General features: G+C 46.9%; 1 protein-coding gene across 1 annotated transcript; it reads left to right on the top strand.

Annotated features, from left to right (window-relative positions):
- Window positions 1-203: 203 nt before the first annotated feature.
- Window positions 204-24,607, top strand: LOC144174486 (NF-X1-type zinc finger protein NFXL1-like). The gene is made up of 19 exons (XM_077703206.1): window positions 204-421; window positions 699-1,024; window positions 3,145-3,263; window positions 4,233-4,369; window positions 6,131-6,309; window positions 7,349-7,510; window positions 8,962-9,062; window positions 11,061-11,175; window positions 13,016-13,131; window positions 15,105-15,236; window positions 15,730-15,820; window positions 17,506-17,626; window positions 17,930-18,089; window positions 18,872-18,985; window positions 20,502-20,633; window positions 21,761-21,873; window positions 22,734-22,860; window positions 22,932-23,108; window positions 24,348-24,607. Exons 2-19 carry the CDS (start codon window positions 700-702, stop codon window positions 24,492-24,494), a joined length of 2,568 nt encoding a protein of 855 aa, XP_077559332.1. The 5' UTR covers window positions 204-421; window position 699; the 3' UTR covers window positions 24,495-24,607.
- Window positions 24,608-24,616: the final 9 nt, after the last annotated feature.

Raw genomic sequence — 24,616 nt, forward strand, 5'->3', positions numbered from 1 at the left:
CATAATTACACTTTCAAAATAACTATGCAGTTTTTAGAAGCAATTTATCATGGCAATGACTAGTTTCTGCGTAATTTGATAAACACTCCGAATAAACTTTACTTGAAAAATTACCTATGCATGAACATGGCTCCGTTTGGTCACGTGCCAGAAACTAGCCAATGAAGCGTGGCGTAGGACTTCGGAAGTTGAGCATGCGCTGTGCGACAACCGTATTCACTGACCACGGGACGGTGGCGGCCGCCGACTGTGCCGCCGACCAGGGACGTTTGCCACCGCCGGCAGCCGACAGGCAATCGGTTGTTGGCTAAATGGAGTTATATTTAACGTTTTCTTTGCTTTCTTGTTCGCACATTTGACTGTCCTGAGTGCCACCTTGGCCGAATTTCAGCGAGGAGGTGCCGGTGTGCCGCTCTCTCATGTGAGCAAACCGCTCTGAGTGCCCATAATACCAAATGTTTGTCGCAGTTATTTCCGTGACATTACTTTTGCCGTTAAAAATCAGCCTGTAACGTTACCGGTCGTGTTACTGCTCGTGTGCTAGCCCGCATTCGTATATGCGTCTGAAAACACGACAAATTGCGCATGCAGGAAAGCACGACTACATGCTGGCATTCGGAGCTTTCGCAGGTGGTTGTGCTGACGTAGACGTGCGCGCTCAGCTGAAACTGCTGTTCCGCTATTTTCTCGTCATCCAGCATGGATCAACCCCGTGCCGCCGGTCGTGGCAGAGGTGCTCGTGGACGCCAACGCCGAGACGAGCCCCAAGGCAGCCGCAATGCCTGGGGTGTGCCTTTGCAACCACAACGAAGAAGCACACCGGCAGCTTCGCCGAGAGTCGCGAACGGAGACGCCGACTCGCAGCATCCTGCGCCTGCGGTCAGCCGGAAGTTCGAAGAAGCCTGCGCCAAAATACAGGCGAACATGGAGAAATTCCTGCCGCCGACTCAGGACGACCAGTCGTCTTCGGAAGAAGAGCTTGAAGCTGAGGGAATCCTGTCTCGCGTTGTTGGCTCCTATTCGGGTACGTTGCTGTCACCACCAGTTCCCCTATTTTGTGGGGTTCGCCTGAATGGTAACAATTATTGCGAGGAAAAGGAAAGGTAACGAGGGACTTAGGTTAATTTGTGCAAATTCAGGGGCTCGCATATGCCGAGCACCTTTATCTACAGGACGTGTACTGTATGTAATCGTTGGTATTTGTTAAAGGTCCTTTGGGACATATGGCCCCAATGTAGGTCGAGATAGCGTACTGTCAAAGCCTCAATATGAAGGCCATGTTTGTTTACATACGTATCATTACAAAGATTTCCCTTCACAGGAAGCAAAACTCTGACAAGCTAAATAGTGCAGTTTCGAATGAAACAAAGTGGGCGCTGGTATAAGATAAATAGTGAAGTTTCGAGTGAAACAAAATTGGGGGCTGACAAGCTAAATAATGAAGTTTCGAATGACACAAAATTGGGGGCTTACAAGCTAAATAGTGCAGTTTCGAATGAAACAAAGTGGGGGCTGATAAGCTAAATAGTGAAGTTTCTATAGTGAAACAAAATTGGGGGCTGACAAGCTAAACAGTGAAGTTTCGAATGAAACAAAATTGGGGGCCGACAAGCTAAATAGTGAAGTTTCGAATGAAACAAAATTGGGGGCCGACAAGCTAAATAGTGAAATTTTGAATGAAACGAAATTGGGGGCCAATCCACTCTGTGAAGGGAGAATTCCTGCAAAGCTGTCGTTGGGCGCCCGAATCCATCTCTGAACTGAGATGTGATAGGGGTTGGACCACACTGCTGAACGAGTGCACGAAATAAAACATGGTTAACTGAGGCACAGTCCAAAGGAGTGCACGAAACGAAACACGTGTTTGTGATTGAGCGTACTCCTTAAAAAGTTTGCCCAAGGAAACCTGCAAGGACTAAAGTTTTATCCTAGGAAACATGGGGCTGTCCATCTCCCTCCTGTGGGAGCCCATGTGTTGACCGACAGGAAGTTCGCACCTTTTGCAATTCTCCGTGAACTACCTAATTATGAAAAAGTGAGTGAAACTCGCCATGATAATGGTCGCAATTTGTTGCGGAATAGTTTCAATGAAACGAGACTTGCAGCCGTTTTCTAGGGAGCATGTGGGATAAAGCTGGCTTTGCCACAAGGCGTTTTGTCCATGATATGGGTGTAATAAACCAGCCATGATGGAAACGCGTGTGGGGGATGCATATGGGAGCTAGAGGGAAACAACCTCACTCATGTAAAAAAGCCCATGCAAACTGGACAAGTTAGAACCCTTAGGAAGTGAGCAATAAAAAAACAAAAATTCAGTGGAATTGACAACAGCGCAATTGCTTCTTTCAATATTTGGTCGAAGTCTCGGCTTGTCTGAAATAAAGGTAGTCTGTGCTTGCTAGTATTAATATTAAAAAATGACTACATTCGATTCCCGGGCGCGGCAGCTGCTTTTCTGATAAAGGCGAAAAGCAAAAATGCTCGTGTGTACAAGATTTCGCCGCACGTTAAAGATCCCCAGGTGGTAAAAAAAAAAAAAAAATTAATCCGGAGCCCTCCACTATGGATCGCGGGTTCAATTCCCGGCCGCGGCGGCCGCTTTTCTGATGGAGGCGAAAAGCAAAAACGCCTGTGTTTACGAGATTTCGGCGCACGTTAAAGATCCCCAGGTGGTTAAAATTAATCCGGAGCCCTCCACTACAGCGCGCCTCATCGCCTGCGTTGCGTCGGCACGTTAAACCCTACAATCAATCAAATCAATCAGCCCTCCACTATGGCGTGCCTGATCACCTGAGTAGTGTCGGCGCGTTAAACCTCGCAATCAATCAAAAAATGACTACAGAAATTCGTGTGTCAGTACAGTTCACATGTCCCACCTAATGCAGTGCTGCTTGTACGTACTCCATTTAATGAAGTACAACGTGCTTTCATTCAAATGATTTTTTGTTGCCCTGTGAAAACATAGGAATTCGATTCCGCTGTATATTTTGATCCTTAACCGTATCTAGGGTATTGTTCTCTGTGATGCACAAAGTAATTTTTTTTTTTTTAATGATTTGGCATTGTGCTGTTATACTGCTCACGGTGCCCACGTTCTAAATTTTCTTTTTCTCGTCGCTGTCGTTCTTTTCAAAACATTTTCAGAACTGAGTGACAAAGGATCTGGTGACCTTCAGAGGACCGTCCAGTTTTTGACCGACAACCTTGTATCTGGCGCCGTGGTGTGCCTTATTTGCATTGAAAATGTGAAGAGAACTGAGAGGGTGAGTCGGTGGAATGTGCATCAACTAAATTCATTTCTGCACTTGAAGCTGTCTGCGCCATTGTGGGAATAATGGGAAGAGTACATATTTGCTCTAGCTTTGTAATTGTTTTAGGTAATGTTACTGTGGGTGTGAAATTATGTAAAATGCAGAAGTAATGCCTGATTATGTACATAGTAAATAAAAAAACACATACAAAGGGAAATAATGCACATTTTCTTCATGTCTCGCTCTTATTGTTTTTTTGTTAGCAGGAGGACGTAGTAGACATTTTTCATCTGCAAATGTGGTGGACCAAGCCAGCCGTGGCAAACAACTTAATTTTCACCGTAGTTGTGAAAACATGTCTTAATCATTTGACTCTTCCTTTAAAAGATTATCGGAGCAGTCTTAAACATTATACGCATACGAAAAAACATCCACACTGCAGTCAACCTCACTGATGCAACTCGTATGCCATTACAAACTGTGCGTTTGTCGAAGTTTTGGTTGGTCACAGTGCAGATGTTCTTTTATCGAATGTTGTGACAATGTATTCCTTTAAAAAAGAGCAAAACAATTAAACTAAAACTTTTGTAAGATGTTGCAAAATTAGATGTTCTTTGTAACAGCTCACGTCGGTCCATCAGAATCACAGAAGGAAAGTGTTCGTCCCACGAAGAATAACGAGAGAAATGAGAAGATAATGTGTACTGTTAACTTTCCTAATGCTACATTGTGTTTTTATTGCCTCTGCATGTAAATAAACGCTTCTGCCAGCATTAATAGTACCTCTTTTTGCGTGTTTTCACTGGAACATTACAGTCCAAGTCAGTTTGAAGCCATTGCAAATCTGTACTCTTTCCAACTTGCCACAATGGAACAATAGCACTTTCCACAATGCCACGTGGTGGCAGGGTTAGTTTCTTTCCCCATTAGCATAATTTTGTAATAAAGTGTGACTGCACTGAGCGGTATTTTCTGCTCCAGGTCTGGTCCTGTGGTGCCTGCTACGGTGTTCTTCACCTCACCTGTGTGCAAAAATGGGCCAAGGACAGCATGTTTCAACAGCAGCAGCAACAGCAGCAACAAGAAGCTGTGACCGAAGAAAAGCTGCAGTGGCACTGGTGAGCCCTGTTTCATGGTTGCATTGTTTTCTTCTGGGGTGGGGGAGAAAGCTTTTGAGCATATGGAATGTCCTACCATTGTGCTGACCACATTATCAAGTCTACAATATGTCACGTAAATGTTAATTAAAAAAAAATGCTGCCCACATTTCTCACTCAGTATGCTTGAACAAGACATGTAGGTTGAGTTTTAAGTTTTAAAAATTTATTTTACTCTAGTTATGAATGGGTGTGCGGCATCATTCATGACAAACCAGCCAAGTCCATTAAAAATCTGCTACAAGGCAGGGTACCGTAATTACCCGATTCTAACGCGCACTTTTTTTCCGGAAAAACAGGCCGAAAAATCGCATGCACGTTAGAATCGGATACGAAACCGAAACTGCCGAAACAGCTGAAATTTCGTTTCTCCCATCGCCATCGCCATCTCAAGATGGCGGCAAAGCTTTTAGCAACAATTTTTCGGATCTAGGCGCCTAGCACGCCTAGGGTTTTCTATCAGCGTTCACACAAACCGTCAAATTATTCCACTTGCGCGCTTGATAGCAGCAATGGGAGAAGCGGCAACGAAGGTGCGCCGCTTCCAGGGCTTACGAGCGGCTCCCACGCGTTCACAACGAGCGGTTTGCTGAAGCGTGCGTCTTTGGAGAAGCTGGCGGGATGGGCGTGCGAGGAGTGGGCCACGATCCCATCAGCCATGGTTCAACATTCGTTCAGAAGGGCGGCATCGCGAACGCGCTTGATGGCACCAAGGACGAGATGTCGGGGTCAGCGAAAGGCGACAAGGAGCTCTCGGAGAGCGACGAGGAGTGAGATGCGCGAGATTACTTCGGGAAATAAATCGCCCGTTTCTCTCGCATTCGTTTTTCTTGCTCACAAAGTTCCGTGCGCGTTGCAATCGGAGGTGCAAATTATTTCATTTTTTTGCCTGGAAAATCGGGGGCGCGTTAGAATCGGGTAATTACGGTAAGTGCTGCAGCAACGAGACTGAAATAGTTTACTCGTGCATTGAAAGATCGTACCGAATCACCATGGATATAGCAGGAGTGAATCTAGTAAATGTGAATTCTACGGTATTGCTACTTTTTGTGCAAAATCAGAAACTGTAAAAGGCAAACTGGTATAATCGTGCCTAATAACGGGCTGCTTCATCTTGGAAGGATTGTCTGTCCCTCTCAATACCTTGCAGTAAATTATTGCAAATGAATCGAGTCGGTATTTGTGGTCAAACGTGGATGAAAAATAAAAATAGATATACAATGGGATTGCAGTCACTGCTCAAAATTTTGGACGCAATCAGATACATTTTCAGTGATGAACTGCTGTCATGTTGTCATAATGTATAAAAATTCTATGCATATTAACTTAAGATGAAATCATGGTTTGGTGAAGCTATTATTTGGCTGCAGAATGGAAACTATTGAGTGGGCAAATTATACACGGCAGTGACTGTCGTCCTGCTCCTGATTTACCGGGAGAGAACCACAAGAGAGTGATAGGTGGGTAAATGGAGTAGAACAACATGTAAGAGAGCTTCTGGATGCTTGCGTGTAATTAACCTTGAACTTGTTTCCATCTGCGTTGACAAAGGAGGTGGAATATCCCAGCTAGGGCAGCTTTGACAGCTTCGCTAAAATGAAGCGGCACCTCCTGAAGAGGTGTCACTTCATTATATACCTATAGAGGTGTTCCAGTTATGATTATCTGCCTGGGCTGCAAGTGTGCAACTGCATGCACTGGCGCCACTGCCGCTCCCTGCAGCCCAAAGTGTCGCAAGGACTACAGCAGCAGGCAGGGACTGGACGTGTATCGCTGCTTCTGTGGCCAGAAGGTGAACCCCGAATACGACCCCTGGCTGGTGCCGCACTCGTGCGGCCAGACCTGCTCGCGGAAACTGCAGCCCGCCTGCGGACACCACTGCTTGCTCCTGTGCCACCCAGGTATCGTGTGCGGGGAGCCTTTTTTTTTTCTTCTAAAATTGTTTGTTTTTTGTACAGCAGTGCTGGACTTTCCTAAATTCTTGCTTTTAACCTGTTCACCACTGAAATCACTGGCTTACTTGGACGCATGTCAATTCGCCCCAGTCCAGATATATCATTGCTCATTTGATTAGTCTTGGGGGGGTCACGGCTATACACGGCCTATATTACCCGGCTAGCAAGATAGAACACAAGAACCAAAGCCACAATCCCCACCGTGGCGGCGCGGGAACGCCACTGATGTTCGTTTGACTCACCAGGAGGGGTGCCAAGGATGCGCTTGGGGCCAGGCCATGTCGGCAAACCACCCTTTATTGCTCGGTCATAATATGGAACTCGCAATGGGCAGGCTGTCCTGAGCTTGGATGGGCGATGGAGTTTCCACAAGCTCGGCTCCATCTTCGCGGCTTACTCAACCATGGTTGCCGACTTGGTTTGTCCCGTTGTGAGGGAATTGTCTTGCCTCGGGGCCGAGGAATATCAGCTCCTTTGTCCTTTGTCTGACCTGCGCGGTTTCACACCTCTGCAGAAAAACCCTGAGCAGAGCAATCCCGCATTCTAACGTTACCTAGGTTGGGGAGAGAAGTCTCCAGAGGGGGAGGATGATGCCAGCTGGGAAGCCTGCCGCTAGGGGGCTTGCACTCTGTGCGCCATGATTGCCAGTGGAGAAGCGTGCACAAGGGCATGCATGTGAGCACGGCGAGTAGTGCTTTTTCCGGTGTTGTTGTCTTTCTAGTCCTTGTCGCTACTTTCAAGGTTTAAGTGCTTTCCACTCCAGCTAACCTCGACGACTACTCGCCTTTCGATGCGTTCAATGATGAGAAATGAGAAAGTAAAAGCGGACGTACTGCTGATCTGTGCCCATTTTTGGGCACAGATGGCGTAATGGGCTTTGGCAATGCAACTGCGTAGCAGAGAAGTGCCTGGACTATATTTGGCCCTGGCCCGTACACTGTGTTGGCGGTGTAATGTGCATTGCCCTTCCCCCCCTTGTCTCCAGGCCCGTGTCCCCCGTGCCCCAAGATGGTGCAGAGCACCTGCCACTGCGGCAAAGCACAGCCCACGGCCAGGCGCTGCAGCTCCCGCCTCTGGTCGTGCGGGAAGCCTTGCGGGAAGCTGCTGTCCTGCACCCAGCACAGGTGCGAGCTCACCTGCCACTCGGGTGAGGAAGCACTCGCACTGTCACTTCTCCTGCTGCCTCCTCTTCTCGGGCTTCACTGGTGGATTTTATAGTGGACAATATATACTCATAATATCTGCCTGTTTTGGGATTTGCATCTGGAGGTAGTGTGAAGAAATATGAACATAGTGCTGATTTGGGGTCAGAGCATTCCTGGACTTCTTTTTCGTGTTAAGTGACAACCCGCTGGCCTCATTTGCATTTGGAACATCTTGATGGTAGTGCACTTACACACGGACACTAAGAAAAGAGGCAACAAACCACAGTGCTGACTCACAAATGATTTTTTTATTAGAGCAGACACACATCTAAATACTACAACCTAAACCTGTGTGACCACATATCATACATACGTCACAGTCCATCGTGTTATTTCCAAAATGTGACAGGCACGAACAAACTGTGTGGATGAAGGCGCATGTTTTATGTTTACGCTAAAGAGCGATTTAAAAATTCAAACTTACTTTCATGTAAATGAATCAAAGGCACACTAAAGCCCTGCACCGCCTTTTTTTCTGATATTATATGCCTTATATTACATAATCAAGGCCCCTTTCTTATATTATATTCTTTTATTATATAATCGAGGCCCAATTTGCCTTGATTTTACGTACCTTGAATTTAACTTCCGCAATTGGCAACACGAGGAAGGTACATGCTTGCCTCTGTTTATTTATGTAAGTGTCATTGGAACCATCTTTGAGTGTGACCTAATGTCAGCCATTTTGCCTTCTGCCTATGGCTGTGGGTTGCACGGCTCTTTTGTGTGATGTAATCTTATGGACTAGGGAGCAGCAAAGCCCAGTTTAGGATGGGTGTTATTGTTTTCACTACAGCCAGTCACATTTCTTAACCCTTTTGGTCCTGGTGCTGTCATTTGAGGACACCACACAAAATATCCTTAGCGTATTGACAATGAACCCAAAACTGGTTGTTTTCTGGGCAAGAGCTCTTCAAGGATGCCTCCTGGATAGACATCGCCATTGTGACTATTTTGCGGAGCTGGATGCTATGAAAAAGCAGCAGCTCCAGTGGACACAGGGTGTGATGAAGAGTCGGGCAAGGAAACTGAAATCTTGTTTTGTCAAAATGTCCATAAATACATAAATACTTGCACTACCAGCATTATTTTTTTCGATAGGCTCAGGCTTTCGTAGCTTTTGCGGAAACAAGAAAAAAATTTTCTACTCGAAAGAAAATTATTAATTGCTTAATGAGTTGAATAATTGTCATGCCTGTAAATTAATAAACACATGCACTATCAGCTCAATTTCTTTTTTCTATGATTCTGAGGTCCAAAACTCCATGAAATTATGCAGAAAAGCAATTTTTGCTCGAAATAAAAATTCCAGGGCTGAAAGGGTTGATCAGTGTTGCAGTGCTTCTGATTCGGGGTGCTGGAAGAACGATGCCATGATTGGTACTTCCTGCAGGCGATTGCAGGCCTTGCCCACGAAAAAGCCAGCAGGCTTGCTTGTGTGGAGCATCAAAAACAGACAGACCCTGTGCCGACCCAACGTGGCAGTGTCAAAAAGTAAGTTCTAGAGCTGGAATTTCTGACTGTTGCAGTCTGCTGTCGGATCATATTTATGCAGCTTAAGATGGCCGCCGGTACCATTTTTTTTGGAACCAGGAACACACATGCACTAACAAAATGGGCATTGCAGCAGTACCGTAATTACCCGATTCTAACGCGCACCTTTTTTCCGGAAAAATAGGTCGAAACATCGCATGCGCGTTAGAATCGGATACGAAACCGAAACTGCCGAAACAACAGAAATTTCGTCTCGCCCATCGCCATCTCGGCCATCTCAAGATGGCGCCAAAGCTTTAGCAACGATTTTTCGGACGCGGGAAGCATAGGCGCCCAGGCTTTTCTATCGGCGTTCACACAAATCGTCAAATCGTTCCACTTGCGCACTTGATAACAGCAATGGCAGCAGCGGCTCTCGCGCATTCAAAACGAGTGGTCGGCTGAAGCGTGCGCCTCTGGAGAAGATCGCAGGATGGGCGTGCGAGGCGTGGGCCATGATCCCTCGATCATGGTTGAACGTTCGTTATGCAGTGTGGCATCGCGAACGCGCTTGACGGCACCAAGGACGAGATGTTGTGGTCAGCGGTGAGCGACGAGGAGGGAAATGGGTGAGATTACTTCGAGAAATAAATCGCCCGTTTATCTCGCATTCGTTTTTCTTGCTCACAAAGTTCCGTGCGCGTTGCAATCGGAAATGCAAGTTTTTTCGGTTTTTTTGCCAGGAAAATAGGGTGCGCGTTAGAATCGGGGGCGCGCTAAAATCGGGTAATTACGGTATGTCTGTGTGTGAAGGGTATGCCATTTGCTTAGGAGTCCCAAGAATTCTTTAGCTGATTGCATGACTAGCAAACATCCATTAAATGGAGCGCTACTGTCATGCAAACTACCTTTATTATTTTTTTTATTCGTTATTCAGTAATGGTCATTGTGAAGGGGGAAAAAAAAAACTAATAACAGGAGTACATTGGCTAATTATTTGCAAGCTTAAATCTGGTGTACTAGTATTTGCCGGCCCTGTTTGTTGGTGAAAAAAAAAAGTAAGCGTAATGAAATTTTGCATGATTACGGGTATTTCTGGCAGAAAGTCGTGACGTAATAAGTTTGTAGGTAATAAGGTTTGTAGGTGACGTAATAAGTTTGCATTGGAGCGAGAGTTGAAGCCTTTTTCTTTGGCCATTTTTATAGACAGCTTAAAGTGTGCCAGCCTAGGGGTGGCCATCTTTGATGATGCGATGTCATTTTTTGTCATTCCCTTCGCTGGTGCTACCTTCTTTGCTGAGCAGTTGAGGGTGGCACTGTCAAGACTGCACGTTAAAAAGCCCAAGTAGTATACACATTTTTTTGTAACACTTGACCAGTGTATGATATACCTTATGAGTCACGTGTTTTGTTGTATTATGCCGGTATCTTCTTTTATTCACTTGCCTGGTGATGCACCAGATGGTGTCTTCTAGTTGCTGAACGAGTGCTCAAACTTGCTTTCCGGTTTTGGCATTAATCATATCGAGAGAAGGAAAATAGAGAAGTATTTATCGCGTGATGCTGCCATGCATTGTAAAAGAAAAAACAATTTGCCATTACCATTAGCAATCCAAAAATAGTTTTCTGACAGTGGTCATAAATATTGAAGTTTATCTGTACCCTTGCGGTAGCTAAATGTTCATTAGTTTTTCTATTTATTTGTTTATTCATCTGTTTTATTTATTTAAAAAAATGTTAGTTGGAAGTCAGCGTTTGTACTCCCCCTTAGTGTGTCAATTAAACATATAAGATGGGCAGCGGGGGGCACTGCTAACACATCGCATGCCATGATTCTTGTCGGCTGACTCAGGCAGCTCCACAATACAATTTGGCTGCCATTGCCGTACTCTGTTTATTTCTGACTGGACATGTATGTGATTGAGGCCCCCCCAGGCCTGCCAAACCTCCTTGTTCCTTGTAGGTTGGGGAACGTGTTTGGAGCTGTGCCTTCAAAAAACTTAAACGCCCTGTTTGCAGGTCTGTGGCAAACTGCTGTCATGCAGACAGCACAGGTGCGAGACTGTGTGCCATAAAGGCGCCTGCCTGTCATGCCCAAGGTCTGGACCTAGGGAGTGCCCGTGTGGAAAAACAAGTAGGTTGTTTGCTGTCTGCTGTGCATTTCTTCCCGCCTACGTACCTCTCTCCCTGGGCTGTTGTTTGGTGGTGTGTTATCTGGTGTTTGGGCGAGTGTCGGCCAGGCAGCACTGCAGTGAGGGGTCAACCATGGCGAAACAATCAAGTGGGTTACAAATCGCCTGCGAAAACCAACACGAGAATTCCAGCACTTTTTGCACAGTGATTGCTGTTAGAGGCTTGCATCATCCTATTTTATGTTTTGCAGGGCCTTGAACAAACCAGTTTGCTGCTACTTGGTGAAATTCTCACGTGCTAGTAGCAAAATATTGTATTGTAGAATCTCGATGATACGAATCTCGCGGGACCGCGAAAAATATTCGTATCATCCGAAATTCGTATGAACCAACACAGACCAAAAAATTGAGCGCTGAAAAAAGTCTTCGTTTATTTCTTTTCTTACTTTCGCGTGAACAAATCCGTGATTTTTTCTGCTTTTTTTAAACCCCCACGTCACAAAGCAGTCCTTTCTGGAGCGCGTAACGCAACGCTTCGCCTAGATTCGCGCTTGTCTCCTCACTCCCGGTGTCCAAGCTCGCTACACGCCGCAACAGTCAAGCGTGAACGGCGTGGTGCGTTTTTGCACGCGATTCGCAGGCCTCGGCTTTGCGCGCGCTGTATTTTCACGGCCGCATTGACGATTTCGCGCCCGCGGTATCGCCTACCTCGGTCAGAAAAAGACGCTGACGACTTGCGAAACGCTCGAGACAACCCGCGGTGGCTCCGCCCGAGATGTTTAGGCTTAGCACTCCGGCAGATATTTTATAGGCGCTTTCACTACCGGCGCGGATGGTGTTTTATAGTACCGTTTTTGCCAACGTTATCAGCTCCTTTACTGCACAAGAAACTTCGTGTCTGCCTTGAGCGGCATTTTAAAGAGCGGCTAGAAGCAGTCGCTCAAGCGGCCGTGCCACTTCGCGGCCGAAGCCACCGCCATGTTGCCGCCGCCGGCAGCGGCGCGCGCAGCGTGCGAGAGGTTTCGCGGCGCGCATGGGGCGTGCGGGGCGCGTTTTCGCGAGCAGAAAACAACAGCCCGACCGTTTCCGGAGAAAAAAAGAGTGACAAATGGAGAGAGAGAGAGAGCCGTCACTTGCTTGTTCGGCAGTCGGGCGCCTCGCTGGCTCGTTCGTATCATCCGCCGGGCCGCGCAGGTCCGTTCGTAACAGCCGAAATTTTTCCCATTGCAAACAATGCAATTTTGCCGGGACTTTTCAGAAATTCGTATCATCCCGAAATTCGTATCACCCAGAATCGTATCATCGAGATTCTACTGTTTTGCTGTTTTTTTTTTCGAAGGGGTTCAACCAAAAGCCTGTGTTGCTGTTTAATGCAGTGGCTGATGTTTTCATGAGAAAGCAGGTCAGAATGTCGGATAAGAATTTAAAGACCATTCTGCTACCATTTTTAGGCCATAGCGGCTGCTCTTCTGATGGAGGAAAAAAGTGAAAACACCCATTTGCGCGAGATTTCGGCTCGTGTTAAAGGTCTCCAGGTGGTCGAAATTAATCCAGAGCCCTCCACTACGGTGTGCCTCATTGTCTGAGTAGCGTCGGTGCGTTAAACCCCACAATTAACTAAACCATTCTACTACCGAAGCTGATAAGTAAGGTACAAGACTGACCAACAGTAAGCATTTTGAATAGAACTTTGCTTTGTTTATGTGGGGTGCCGAAAATAATTGTTTGAAGTACTAATGGTCAATGGCGCTCGTAGAAAAGTAATTTTTTAGGTCTGGTATTTGTCCAGTGGTTGTGACGGGTGCCTAATGTGTCTCTCTCCCCTTCCTCCCTCTTGTCCAGAATGGGAGCTTCCGTGCACTGAGGATGTGGGGGTGTGCGGGGACACCTGTGACAAGCTCTTGGCCTGTGGCATCCACCACTGCAGCCAGCGCTGTCACGCGGGCAGCTGTCCGCCGGTGAGACCTTTTGTTCCCAGCCAATGTGGCAGAATAAAATTTTGGTTCAAAGAGGAGGAAGAAGGCAGGAGACAGTGTGCAGTCACTCTCAAGTAAACAGAGCCCGGATTTATGAATTTGGGCCAATTTCTTCACCGCAATCATGGCCGCCAGTCTTTGAGGGAGTCTGTCTCTGAACTTGGAAACCACCCACACTCCCGCGGAAGAATTTTCTTGAATTTACAAACTTTGGATATGTTTACTTTTGATTGTGCCTGCGTATATGTATGGCACCCAGCCAGTCTTTCTGGCTTTTTATCATGTTAGCCCTTGCGTCATGGAAAAAATATCAACTTCTCTGTGTCAAAACATACTGATCTGCGCTAATGTATTCAGCTAGAGTGCCTTCAGGGTGTCTAGCGACTGGGAAAACAGGGAAAAGTCAGGGAATTTCGAGCCACCGGGAAGAGTCAGGAAATTGTCAGGGAATTTTTCAATCAAGTAGTACCAGTCGGGGAAAACCACTTTGGGGCCTGCCCACACAGTTTTAAAATAGGGGAAACCAGTGTCGGAGGCCCCCAAGAAGTTACCGCACACAACACGTTTGCGCGCGACGAAAGCGTGAACTGCATGAAACGTTTCCTGATTCTTCTGCAAGCGAAAAGTGCCGCGCACGCCAGAGGCGCTCTGATGCCGCCGCGGAAACCACCCGCACGGTGCGTGCCGAGCGGCAGGCGCCAGCAACATGGCGGCGGCACCGGCCGCAGAGTAGTGCGGTAGCTCCAATGACCGCGTTATAAATGCTGCTGAAGGCACTAACACACTTGCTTGTGCCGGAAAGTAGCCACTGCAGGCACGAAATCGTCGACGCAGCCGTAAAATACTGTGCACAAATTGCGTGCAAAAACTCGCCTTGCAGTTCACACAGCTCGCAACTGGCTTAGGTTGCTGGGTGCACTTGCACAGAGGGACAATGTAGATGGTGCCCAAATCGCACGCACAACGCACCTTTTTTTTTTTTTTTTTTTTCCAGCGAATTTTAAAAGGCAGTGCTCTTTGGGAGCTAATCTTGAAAGCACTTCTTTCTTATGACATCGAGAGCCAGAATTACATAATCAAGAAGAAACATGATGTATGGTTTAGGCATCACCATGTCTTAGACATGCCTTAGGGTCACGTTGCATGTCAAGCCAGGACAGTCGAGAAAAAAAGCAAAAGGCGCTCGCTGAAGCGCAACTTGAAGCTTCTGCCCTGCAAGATGAAGTATAAATTCTCTCAAGCCATAACTGAAGGCAAGCAAACTTCAAACTGAACAAACTGAAGTTAATCAAGGTGCATTTTGAGAATGAGGGCAGTTGCAACAAATGCGTTTTTCCCTACAATAGAATGTGTTTTCTCTACGCTTTTTATATGCTTCACAGACCATTTCCATAGAATGGCGCCTGTTGTATCGGTCAGGGAATTTCAACTAAAATGGTCATGGAAAGCATAGAAAAGTCAGGGAAATTGAATTAGGCAATTTGCTAGACACCCTGGCCTTGTAGCTGTAGGAGCCGATGTGGTCGTGCGGCAGGGCCTACATTTATTTGCAGAGGAGATTCGATAGGCAGCACGAGCCCGCGATACGGGGAGCGCCTGTAGCGTGTGGCCGAGCAGTGATGAAGCCTGGGTGTTCTTTCTCTCTGGCGCGTGGCTCGTCCTGCGCGCAGAGGCCACGCGCTGCTGACGTTGGCACAGCGGCCCATGGTGATGATAGTGGGCTCTTGCGGTCAATGGCGAAGTGGCCGCTGCATAGCAGAGCATGCCACCACCCCTTCCATATGTCTGAAATGTCTAGTTTTAAGTGGTGTGGTTTTTGCGTTATCTGTAGGCCTATAGCACGATTTTTATATGACCACCCCTGTCAGAGTATTACTGAATTGATAGACTTTGTGGCAGAGCGTATCCACTTGTGACATGCATGGTGCTCGCTGCCCTGCTCCTGGTGTCCCCAGTGCCTGCAGATCCGTCCCAAACGGTGTCGGTGTGGGGCCCGGGAGAAAGAGGTTCCGTGCAGCCGGGAGTACACCTGCGAGACCAAGTGCAAGAGGCTCAGGGACTGCCGCAGACATCCCTGCAGTCGCAAGGCACGCTCCAAGCTATTATCTTCCGCTGCTTCTGCTTCTTTTAAAACTATTCGCAGCAGCAGCTGTGTGGTGATTGTCAACAACATAGCAGATTAAAATAAAAACAGACCAGACGGCTGATTATTGGATTGCTGTTCTCAGAGTGAAAAAGAACACTTTGGAATACCATATAAGCACCTTGTTTTAAACTTTCAGACAATTTAACTGAAACATCGAAGTGGGTGCGGTGCCTTTTTGAATGAAGACACCAAAGTGAGAAATCCAGCATTTGGTAACTGAAGGCTTGAGCTAAAGTTAAGCACGGCCAATCCAGCCTCATATATTTCTGCTCTTCTAGGCACCTCTCTGTCGTGGGAAGAAACCTGCATCAAAAGTGCCAGTTGCCTTTCAGCAACGTTCCAGGCATAGAGTTGACACTAAGCCAGGCTGGGGTGGTCAAATGGCATTTGCTCAGCCTCGTCTCCCCCTCTCCCTCCCCTCTTCTGGCCTCCAGTGCTGCGATGGCAGTTGCCCCCCCTGTGAGCAGCCTTGTGGGCGTGCCCTGCCGTGCAAAAATCATCGCTGCTCCAGCTGCTGCCACATGGGTGAGCTGCACTGATTGTCCATGCAGGAATCGGACATAGAGGAATTGGGAAAGGCATCCAGGCTGCAAGAGCCGTGTTAGTCGGCAGCTCCTTGGGCAGTGAACAAGATGGCTGTACACATTTCATGCTGTTTGCATTTGACAAGAAGTGCAGGCATTTGTTTTGGCATGAAACACTGTCAGATGTGACCTTGTTCATTCTCTGTTTGCTGAAACGAAGTGAGCCAACCTGTATGCCAAGCACCAGTGCATGGTGGTGTTGAGTTAGGCTGACAGTCTCTCAGAGTGTTGGTAATGGCGGATTGTTGCAATCTTGGAACACTATGGTTCGTGGATTTTTAGGTTGCTTGACTTAAGTCTGCTGAGTACAGCGTGTTGTTGGGCTAGTTGGTACAGTTAAGCCTGGATGTAACGAACCTCGGTGTAACGAATTCTTGCATTTAACGAAGTTTTTCAATTCCCCATTTCCACCTTCATTGAAGCCCATGTGTTTGTGAGCTCTGTGTAACAAAGGAGTTGTGACGGTTAACCTGGATGTAGCGAATTCGCTACACTGATGAGTCAAGGTTTCTTGCCCTTTTTCTGAAAAATCGGCTGGCGAAATGCACTAATTTAGCGAATTTCGCCCGCACCGCAATCTCTTGTGCCTGCCTGTCGGCGTGTAGTCGCGTGTGTCTCCTGATATCTGTGGTATGGGTTCGTGGATGATTTCTGTTGCCTGATAATGAAAAGATTTGTCTCCGCCAGCGAGAAAGAAGAACGTCACCGCCTGGTGCAGTGTCCCAGCTAGCATCCATTCAACAATTTTGACCGCAGAAAAGAACATGAAGTTTGCGAAAAGGTACCCTTTCAGCAACAGCTTGGTTCTTGAAATGCGTTAGGCACCAAAAAGTATCAAAAAGCAAAAGTGATACTTAGTTACGTTTGTGAATTTGGGGGCCGTGCACCGAAAAGTATCAAAAAGCAAAAGTGATACTTGTAGTTACGTTTGTGAATTTGGGGGCCGTGTAGTATCGGAAAGCGCAAATCACGCAGTTTTTCAGTGTAAAATATTATATCCTTGAACAAGGGTGAGTTCAGCATCCCTGATTCCTAGCATATTGGTTTCGTTTCTGCTTCATTCCCGCGAGCTTAAACTTGAAACCTGCATGTAACGAAAAAATGCGAATTTGTGTCAACTTCGTTGTATCCAGGTTTAACTGTACTACCCTTGAAATTAATCTGCTGACCTGTCTTGCGTACACAGACTCTTCTCAAAATGCTTTCAACATCTACACCACTTGAAGTACTGTTTCTTTGTAATGGTGCCTTCACTTTGCTGCCTTTCTTTGAGTTAACAGAGGTACGAAATTTCATAGAAAATGGGCATTTTATGCACTAATGCTTGACTTTGGGCTAGTTTGCTACTTGTTGCTAGAAAAAACAGCGTAGACAACTGGGACGCAGCGAAAGACAACCACAAACGCTGCATCCTATGCATCCTGACCGTGCCTTTTCTGTCTTTTATTGTCGTGTGCAGCTGTTTTCGTGGCACTGCTTAGTTGCATAACATACTTTGATTTGTGCACGGCAAAAGGGGGCGGAAAAGAGAAACTGAAACGTGACTGTTGTAAATGATGTTCGAGTACATCTTGCGAAAATGTGCGAGGGCCGTACTATTGATGAGCTTTGCTCTCTCATTTGCAGGCCCCTGCTATCCATGTCACGAGAAAGTTGAACTGGCCTGCCGTTGCAAGGCGACCAAGATTGCAGTACCCTGTGGGCGGGAGCGGTCAGCCAAGGCCCCTACCTGCCACCAACCCTGCCGGTCAGGAAGACTTGTTTCTTTTTTTTCTTTATTTCTTTTCTTTCCTTTTTTTTTTTAAGGGTGTGTCATAAGGACAGTTTGCTACACTTTTCGTTATTGGCGTGAAGTGAAATTTTTGTGAGAGAATGCCTGCTGAGCACCAAAGGCCTATGCAAAGACGCAGGTTCAGAACCAGACTATGGTAACCGTTTATGGCAGAGCCCTGCATTCAAGGCACTTACGGCACAGTTTAGCCGATTTGTCAGTGCGTCTTGTGGTTGTAGCTGATCGGGGCCCCTTCTCTTCTTTTCTTGGTGCTTCCAGAATTCCTCCCGAATGCCACCACGAGAAGCGAGACCCGCACAAGTGCCACGACGGTCGCTGTCCACCGTGCGCTCAGGTCTGCAACCGCAGTCTCAAGTGCGGCCACATATGCCGCGCTCGCTGCCACTCTGCTGTTTGGACCAAGATTGTGCCCAAGCAGGTAACCCGCTCACTCTGCCCGGCAGGCAAAACAGTACTGGCACGACATTGCGCATATCGAGGTTGTTGAATTGAAAAAATTTTAATGGAAGTGTGGCATTGGCTGGATGCTCTGTGGCATGGGTGCGTGTATGCAGTTTTGATAAAATGATATAATTGCTGTTACTGTCTGTGCTGCTGTTTTTGGGCGGCCATCTCGTTGCGCGAGTTGTGTGCGAAAAAATATGTGCTGTTACGGTTATGCCTGATCTCTGTTGCCTTTGGCCAGGTGGTCATCGTTAGGGAGAACTATGCAGTCTAGGTGTGTTTTCTGCGGCAAGGAATAGACTTATAGGTGTTGCAAGGTTGCCAAATTTGGAGAGCATGGCTATTGCCGGCGAGTAAGACACTTTACCATTTGGAAATGAAAATTTTGTGTCAGCTGATATGCCTTTTTGTTTGTCTTAATAAAGGCACATGAGTGGATGTCATTTGGTCATGCAGCTCCCGTCGGCATTATTCAGAACAACCCTCACGTGATGCATGTTATTTGGGCCCTTTTTGGAGTAGTGTCACCACCTGAATACCTCTCAACACCTCAAGCTGCACCAGTGGTGAATATGAACCCTGAAAAATTCGGGCATAGTTCTCAATTGGCCGTACCTTTAATTCAAGGGGCAAAAGCATATGACACACTGAAAATCAAACAAAAAGGATACGAAGATTGACAAATTGAATGACCAAATCAGTTTCAACATACTTGGATTAGACAGCAGCTGTGTGACCAGGAATTCTTTCCCTTAGGGCCAGCGCGTTGGACCCTGGGAGCCTCTGGCTGCTGTCCGCATGGAGGTGGTCTCCCAACCCTGTCCACCCTGCCCACAGCCTATGCAGCTGGCCTGCCGTGGGAACCACTGTGTGAGCACCTCTCTCTATTCTGCGGGGCCAGAGAAGCACTTTGCTCAAACCCTGTACCCACGGGTTCAGGCTAGCAAGAGTGCCTACTTCTGTGGCAACGACTACACTGTTGCCCAACAGTGACCTGAATTGCTAAGGCACTTTCATTGCACGCTACTGTTTCTAGAAAAAGCACGCCTCCTGCCATTCCAATGCATCTGCAACCAATGTCTGCGATTCAGCTGATAAAAGCTCCTAAAGATGGTGTCTAGTCTGTTCACCTGACCAGTACTTCATTTTGAGCAAGTGACCTTTGCGCTGTCAGTTGCCATAAAGTGGAAGTGTTTGCCCTTTGTCTTACACAGAAAATGGCCTTGATTGCGTTTGTTCGATTAATCTGCTGCGTAATCTTTAATCGTTGATTTGAGGGCCAGAATGTCTACGGGACAGTTACAGACTGTTTTAAAACACTCATTTCAATTTTGTTTACTCATCGCAAACCTAATTTCATAATATTGATAGGTCCAAAGCCATGTAAAAATGCAACATAAAAATTGTACCAGGGGCTGCAAATCACCTAAATGGTTATCACTTGTGTTACTCATAAAATAATAACATGTTTTATTTGCAAAGCTGCATCTATTTATGCGTGTTTTTGAATGCCCTCCGCATGATGCCTTCCTTGTTACAAAAACCTCCTTGTATTGTTCACATGGTTCTACTTCTCATTTTTGTAGTACAAGCTGTACCCCAAAATACTGATCCTCTCTGCGCTGCAAAAGTGTTCTTAGACCCAGGTGCCCAAAGGAAATTCAGTGTCATGGGCTCAAATTAAGATGCCACATCATCAAAATTCAAACACCTGAGAACCAGTTGCTGGTTCTCGGGCGTTTGAAACACCAGAGACCTGTGATTCACGAAGTAATGCACTGGCTAGCAGTCACTGTAATGCTTCTCTGCTGTGTGCTGAAGTTCTCGTGATGCCTATCCAGGACAATAGTGCAGCGACAAACAGCTGGCGAGGCCAAATACAAGGATGTTCTGGAAGTGGCTTCATCAACTTTCCAACAGAATTCTGCGGGACAGCCAGTGAACACCATTGCATTTAAATCTGTTTTTGGTATCTAAATCTTTTTTTGTGTGTGTGTGTGTGTGGTTTGGTCCTTGTTCACATTCTGCTCTACGTAGATTGACCCTTGTAGAATGTTCGTAATGCTTACAATTGAGTGTAGTCACATTGCCATTGGGAGCCACAATTGCAAGGGATTGCTTTATCCTGCCCCCCTTTATTTTTATTTATCACTATTTCAACTTTGGAATGCTTATTGCACCCAGTGGACGAAAGAAAAACCCAGAAATCTCCCCATCTGCTAATGCATCAAAATTTGGCATGCTTGCCAGCAGAGAAGTCTCCGATGTTCGAAGCATTTGCGGGGTTGACAGCTCATTTCTTTGCATGCTATAGTGTTACCGTCTCCATGCACGGCAGAATTAAGGGGTCTGTTTTCCTTTTCTTTCTCCCAATTTCCTGGTGCAGGTCAGTACATTCCCGTGCTCAGAGCTGCGGCCGCACTCGTGTGGGAGACCTTGCGGCCGTTCCTTGACCTGTGGCAACCACACCTGCACCTACGAGTGCCACATTGTTGAAGACGCGCCCAGTGACACGCAGGTAAGGAACAGAGCGGTGAGCAGATGTGCAAGGGTTTTTGTATATACAGTCGAACCCTGCAATAACAAATCCGCCGGGGAAAGCCAAAAAATTCACTTTAGTGAGAATTTCGTTGACGCGAGAATGAAACATAAATGACAGGAAAATCACCCGCAAACAGAAAACTTATTTCCGAAAGTAGGTTATATTACTTTGTGAGCCTTACCTTGAAGTAACTTCATTGCTAGTCGTGCATGCCAAAGAATGACCGAATTGTGTCAAATTCCTCCAAAACATTCCGCGAGTTCACTTTTTCTGCAGGTTTTGCTCCCTAGTCCTCGGCACCGAGCATGTCCGAACATGCAAGCGAAGTCGATCTTCCTGTGTTGACGGGCTTTGTCAAACAGTGGCACCTCGTTGTTCCAATGTGCACCGCTTTGTTGACGTCCAGAAAGGCCACAGCCGTCACTGTTTTTTGCACATGAGCGCCGTGAAAGAGTGGCGCCCTTTCTTTTCAAAATGTTAGAGTGACCTGCAGGCGGTTCCAAACTCGTCCGCGCTATCCTCCCTTGTTCTACCAAGGCCACTGACTTGGGCAATTATGGCTGCCGTATCTTGCAGCGATAAAAACTTCTGCATTTGATTGAGAACAAACGTGCTGAGTGCCACAAACACAACGAACACACGTGCACTGTTCAGCAGTAGCTGGCTAGTGTAGCCCAAGTCAAAGCCAAAGACGTGCTGTGCTGTGGGTCGCCTTGTGTTGCCCCTTGGTGGTGTTGCTGCGAGGCTGCCTCCACGGCCTGTTGCACAGTCATTTATGTAAACAAGTAAGGCGGCGGCCACGCAAGCGCTCTGTGGCAGAAGTTTACCCACTTTGAGTGCAAAAAAGATGCATTTGAGCGCTTTTAGGATTCTGTATAGCCTCAAATGGGCAGATAAAATGCTGACTAGACTTGCAGCGAACTTCATTAACATGGGATCGCTTTCCAAAAAATTTCGTTGCCACGAGACATGAAATACATGGGCTTATACGGACGTTGGCGGAATCTGAAAATATTTCGTTAACGCGGGTATTTCGTATTCGTGGGATTTCATTATTGTGGGGTTTGTATACAGTGGGCCTTTCTCGTAACAATTGCACGCAGGCTGGCTACAATTGCAGCCCCTGCGAGGAAGTCTGCCAGAAGCCGCGACCACCGGGCTGCAACCACCCGTGCAACAAGCCGTGCCACCCAGGCGACTGCGCTCCATGCACCCAGTAAGTGTGCCTCTGGCCATGGCTGCTAGACTCCTTGCTGTAGTTCACCTCCCCACGTTTGCTGAGCTGCTGCAAGCACATTTTAGCCCCATTCGTAGTGATTTCCACTCCTGAGGGGTCAAACGATACAAGTTTGTCTCATTAATGCTCACATCACAAAAGAGAGGTGCAAGAATTTCGTGCATCTAGGTGGGTCACGGAGAAGGGGCTTTAGGAGCACCAACTTTGCATCAGGGTAAAGTGACTAGTAAGAGGTGCATTAGGAGGGAGAAAATGTTTTTTTTTTTATTAGTGCTGTGTAGTAAATGGCATTGGTAAGTTGGTGTCTGCTGCTGCTGTTTCATGTTAAAACTTGCGGGGATGGCAAGCCTCTCACATGTGATGCGAAAGCTTTTGCCGCATGCCACATACCACGTGGATGAATGTGCTGGCATGGAGCAGCAGACAACACTACACTTTTTTCATGCAACCCTTTAGGTATGGCCCTTTGCTTTTGTCATGTGTAAATAGTTGGGTTGTGCCTCCTGAATGCTTCATTTTTTCGAAGTCCAGGGCAAGAGTTGGGCATTGGTCAGTCAGTTTGCACATTCTCTCTTTATGTACACAAAGGGGGGCACTGTGAAGCCTTTGTTACAAGTTCCGAAGCCATCGTGCCGGCCCCCCCAAGCTAGAACTTTTCCACAGATTTGACACCACTTTTCCCAAGATTTTGAATTCCGTATACAGGGCCAGTGACGACTGCTTTGTCCAGACTTCCGGTGATGAAGTTGGCACTACACTTACCGTCACCTAGCAACTTCCCACTAAAGCTGAGCGTGCAGCAGTGTTCCCCACCCAAGGAGCCTCCGTACGATTTGCAGGTACATCAAGATGAAGTGCCACTGTGGACTGAACCCCATCTACGTGTCCTGCCACCAGTGGACCGCATCGGACTCCACGGAAGCGCAGGCGGCACTGCAAAGCTGCAAGAACCGCTGCTGCAAACAGGTGGGTCACGCTGCCCAGTGGTTCTCTTGCAACACATTGCACTCTTATACACCGGGTGCTTCTCCCCCCAGCTGGCATGTGGCCACCGGTGTCCCCTCACCTGCCACCCGGGGGAGTGCGCCCCTCGAAGCCAGTGCCGCAAGCGGGTCACCGTGCGCTGCCCGTGCAAGCACCGCAAGGCGGAAGGGCCCTGCAGCGAACTCAAGGAGAGCCTCAACTGCAACGACGAGTGCCGCTCTAGCGTGCAGGTCAGTAGGGCTGCATAGATTGAGGCCAGGCATTTCGGGGCCACCCTTACAAGAAATACTCTTTTTTAGGTTATGCACGTGCGTAATTTCAGCTCAGGTCGTATCAAATGATGCCAAATGACTGCAAGAAGTTACCGAATCAAACAGAATTTTTCCTGAGGAAAAATGTTAATGTTTCCAATGTGCGCTTTATGCCCTAAGGTTATCGAAAATGCTGTTTTAATTCATTCTAGTCCAGAAAATTTGAACGCCTGCGTAAAGACCACTTCTTTTCCTTTAAGTTGAGTGGGCTTGGGTAGGTTGCAGCTTCACACAGATAATGGGGTGCAAGTCATAAATGCCCCAATTGCTATCAGTCTTCGATGGATCCCCATTTTAGTGTAGAGCAATACCACACAGTGGCTGCAAGTACATAATCTTTGTGCTGATCAGAGGTCATAAAATACCTTGGAGATGACGAGCTTCAGTCTTGCCACCTAAACAGAAGCGAGTCCGAGCACAGCTAAAATAATGCTGCCAGCGGCTCCCTCCCTTCTGTGTGGCTGTAACGCTGTCGCTATAGCTTTGCTTTCCAGTAAGCGCTTCTTGGGGGCCTTCTTATGCTTGGATGATGAATTGTGTTATTTTGACCTCTTAGTCCTAGCAGCTCCTACGTTTGTAGCAGTGATGCGTCACGCACTTTGATTTTAAAACACCGTAGAAGCAGGGCGGTGTCATTCAGTTACCTTTTCATGCTGCGAGTTATTCAGTCACCCTGATCGTTCACCACAATGTGAAATTTTAAATGGATGTCAAGGTACCCAAGCCAGGGAATAAGCTAGCCATTGTTTAGACCTGACAACATATGCAAGAGTCAAAATAGGCCACCAGAAACGACCATAAAGCACCTCGGCATTCCAGTTTGTGACGTGTGGCTGGGTTTTAATGCGAGCTGGAATGCCAGTTTATGTGTGCTTTGGCAATGGGTATTATCAAATCAAAGGCATGTTCAAAAATTTTAGAAGCGTTCTAACCGTAAGCAATGGCTGTATTTGACTCCAGTATGAATTTTTGAACCCAAGAGATTTATTCTTTCATGCATGTTTTGTTTTCTTGAGTTACTGTTATTGCCTGTTTTTTGATGCTCTGAATGTCATTTTGTTAAACAACCTGGAATACCCCCTTGTATTGATGGCCGCTGTCATGAGGCGTTTATTCTACTAACTCGTAAGTGCGTCACCGTTTCTTTGTCATTTGCAGGAACAGGACTTGGAAGCAAGAGAAGTCAAGGCAGAGCCACAAGAGAAGATCGAAGGCCAATGGACGGGATATATGCGAACTATCATTGCACTGAGTGCCGTAGCACTGTGTCTTGCTGTGACCGTTGCTTACTGGTCAATGCAATAGGGAAAAGGATAACCCTGCAACGAGACTACACCTTAGATAGCACATTAGCGTGGAATCGAAATGCCGAAGTGCCGTGAAATAAAAATGGTGTTGTAGCTTGTTTGCCTTATGTCCATGAACAG

This window comes from Haemaphysalis longicornis, unplaced genomic scaffold (assembly GCF_048455015.1).
Source record: "Haemaphysalis longicornis isolate Haplotype H1 unplaced genomic scaffold, Haemaphysalis longicornis Haplotype H1 scaffold_3, whole genome shotgun sequence".
In the NCBI taxonomy this organism is placed as follows: domain Eukaryota; kingdom Metazoa; phylum Arthropoda; class Arachnida; order Ixodida; family Ixodidae; genus Haemaphysalis; species Haemaphysalis longicornis.

Bases quoted from the DNA above. Each gene is read 5' to 3' on its own strand.
- LOC144174486 (XM_077703206.1), top strand. From the start codon at position 700: ATGGATCAACCCCGTGCCGCCGGTCGTGGCAGAGGTGCTCGTGGACGC. The intron at 13,132-15,104 runs GTGAGACCTTTT...TGGTGTCCCCAG, and splicing joins ACGCGGGCAGCTGTCCGCCG to TGCCTGCAGATCCGTCCCAA. The intron at 20,634-21,760 runs GTAAGGAACAGA...AATTGCACGCAG, and splicing joins ACGCGCCCAGTGACACGCAG to GCTGGCTACAATTGCAGCCC.